The 3,001-nt window shown below is 37.5% G+C and overlaps 1 protein-coding gene across 1 annotated transcript in view; it reads left to right on the top strand.

The window, feature by feature from the left end:
• The first annotated feature begins 1,888 nt into the window (after positions 1-1,888).
• LOC122351928 (keratin, type I cytoskeletal 18-like) overlaps positions 1,889-3,001 on the top strand; it is a 2,001-nt gene continuing 888 nt past the window's right edge. The window contains exons 1-2 of the mRNA XM_043249348.1: positions 1,889-2,133; positions 2,230-2,391. Of these exons, the coding sequence (XP_043105283.1) occupies positions 1,945-2,133; positions 2,230-2,391 (351 nt within the window). The 5' untranslated portion in view covers positions 1,889-1,944. The remainder of the gene's footprint in view (positions 2,134-2,229; positions 2,392-3,001) is intronic.

Consider the following 3,001-nt stretch of genomic DNA (forward strand, 5'->3'; position numbering starts at 1 on the left):
TTGTATTACGTTCTTTTAGTTATGAAATAACAGAACAATGCACTTCTAATGCTTTTTTGAAAAGAGACGAATCACTTTTCGTTCAGTGTCTCGAGTTTTGAACTCGAGAACCGCTTTGTTTTGACCCCCACTGAATCAGTATGACTCACGAACGAATCGTTCAGTACCAGTTCAAACGATTCAAAGTACGACCTCCGAGTACGTGTAAAACACAAATCTGAAGGCAGGGCAAATATATGTCATTATTCCCGCTGGTTCCTCGAGCGCATCTAACAGAAATCTCGCAGACTGTTTGTCACACAGTCCTTCGTGATTCCCGCAGAACTTCTTTCGTTGTGAGTAGCGCAGATATCAAGCGGTCTCTGCTGCCCTCACGTGGCGACGGCTGGAAATGCAACACGTCCCGTTATTATAATTTTCGAGAACTAAAGAGATGAACATACGAAACACAAGAAAGAAATAATACGAATATGAAAAATATTATAGAATCGCATACTTATAAAGATTATTATGAACATATAAGATGCATTTTAGTTATTTAGAAGCCTCGGAGAATGCCCATAAATATACAGGGCAGACTGGAGCAAGGCCTGTATGAAAGTAAGATAGCTCTGCATTTACATGAACTTTTCTCTCTTACGGTAGTATGTTATTGTCGAAACGTTATTCAAACCTCTAACCTTAAATCTGATTATTTTTTTTACAAATTATGAAACTAGAATTTTAAAAAATGCAAATTAATATTATATGTGTGTGTGTCTGGAATACATTCAGACATAGGTTGGCCATATAATTAAGGCAGATTTGAACTTAAATCTTGAACTGTGATGTCCATTTTGTGCTTCCTAATTTCAAAATATTACATTTTTTGTGAAAAGCTTGTAATAAACTCTTTGATTCCTAATGTGACAACATACCCCGCAAGCTATTACTATTGGGGCACGTTGTCACAAAAGGCCAACGTGTGAGCTATATTGTTTCTGGACTGCAAGAGTGAAAACATTTCACTTTTTTTTTAACAAAACACAGTGTGCGTATATTGAAAGCGAAGTTGGACCCGGTGAAGAGCGAAATACAGACAGGATTTGTGGGATTTTAAATAGTAAAAAATCTAATAAAATCAAATCAAATAAATAAAAATAAAATGTATGAATTTGAATATTAATTGACCATTGATGTTTATATTTTGATTTAAAAAAAAAAATCATATAATAGATCGTTTGGTGTCCAATGTGACAACTTACCCTTTAAGCTTTTACGATCGGGGCATGTCGTCACAAAAGGTCAACGTGTGTTGTTTCTGGACTGGATTTGTGAGATAAAAAATGTGCTTCTATGCACTTCAAACACATAAATTGTATTAATTTCGATATTAATTGTCCATTTATCATTCAGCGTTTATATTTTAATAAAAAGCTTATAACAGGTGCCCAGTGTGACAACTTACCCCATTGGCTATTACTATTGGGGCATGTTGTCACAAAAGGTAAAGCAAAATATAACGTCTTATTTTTAATATTATGGTGAAATGTGACCTGGGTGTGTTCTTGACAGGACCGGTATAGTCATGCATGTGACAACACATATCAATACAAAATAATAAATAAAAACAGTTCTTACGTGTCCAATTTTTAATTCAGTGTTTTTTTCTACTTTTTTTATTATTAGTAAAAAGTGTAGAATGCTTTTAAAGTCAACCCCACGTTAACTTCTCTTCAGTGTCGTTTGAGGCTACATCCTTGTTTATCCTCTGTGGGAATTTGCAAACAAATGAGATCCATTCGGGTGTAGACTTACATCCCCCCTCCCGACCAATCACTGCGGAGATCTGACAGAGCCGAGTCTATATATAGCTGCTCCCAAACCCCCCTCGCGCTACCTGCCTCAGGTAAAACAGCAGTCCGCTTCTCACAAGCACACTCAAAGGCACCTCCAACCGCAACCATGTCGTTCAAGAGCCCTTCCAGGAGTTTCTCCAGCTCAAGTCTGTCTGGCAGCATGGGGTCGAGGGCCAGTCTGTTCGGGGCCATTTCCCCGTCTGCCATAGGGAACCTGGCGAACACACTGCGTCCGATGGTGCAGATCAACAGCAGCGCTTTTGCAGCAGCTGACGACAAAGAGACCATGAAGGGCNNTGCCATAGGGAACCTGGCGAACACACTGCGTCCGATGGTGCAGATCAACAGCAGCGCTTTTGCCGCAGCTGACGACAAAGAGACCATGAAGGGTCTGAATGACCGTCTGGCGGGGTATCTGTCAAAGGTTCGACTCCTGGAGGACTCCAACAATCAGCTGGAGGCGCAAATCAAAGAGGCCCTGATGAGAAAAGGAGCCGAGAGCGGCAGAGACTGGAGCGCCTATGAGAAGATCGTCGCGGATCTGAGAAACCAGGTGAGCAAATAAAAGGTTTTGTTAGGTACTCATGCATGCTTTTTTTTTTATCATAAAGTACACAATCAAATGTTTGGACACACCTGCTCTTTCTATAACTATTTTCCTTTTTTTTAGAATAATGGTAAATCACGAAACTAATTATGTTGGCCAAAATATTCTTTTAAAAAAGCTTCCGCCCTTTGAACTCCAGCTCTGAAATTTCTTTAAATGCATGCGATGCAAATATGTATGATGGTATCTTGTATGATGGTTTTGCTCCGATTCATCTATTAAAAGTAAAAAATAATAATAATGATAATAATAATTCGTTAAAATTTAATTTTAAGTCTGTTTATGGTTCTGTATGTGATTTAAGCTTGTTCAATAACAACTTGCTTATACTCTGTTGCAACCTTAAAAGTTTTAATTAAGTTTTGAATGATTATATTGAACGTAGAACTGATTCAGTCCATTTTCATGATCTATTTTTCATAAGGCATTATTATTTTATTAGTAAAAAGAGTGACAGAAAGCAGAAAAACACAATAATGTTGCAAACTGGCCATAAAACAATTGAAATACAATTAAGAAACCAAATGTAAAAAAGATTAATATTGTTAAAAAAGAA

The sequence above is a fragment of the Puntigrus tetrazona genome, chromosome 9, assembly GCF_018831695.1.
Source record: "Puntigrus tetrazona isolate hp1 chromosome 9, ASM1883169v1, whole genome shotgun sequence".
Classification (NCBI taxonomy): Eukaryota; Metazoa; Chordata; class Actinopteri; order Cypriniformes; family Cyprinidae; genus Puntigrus; species Puntigrus tetrazona.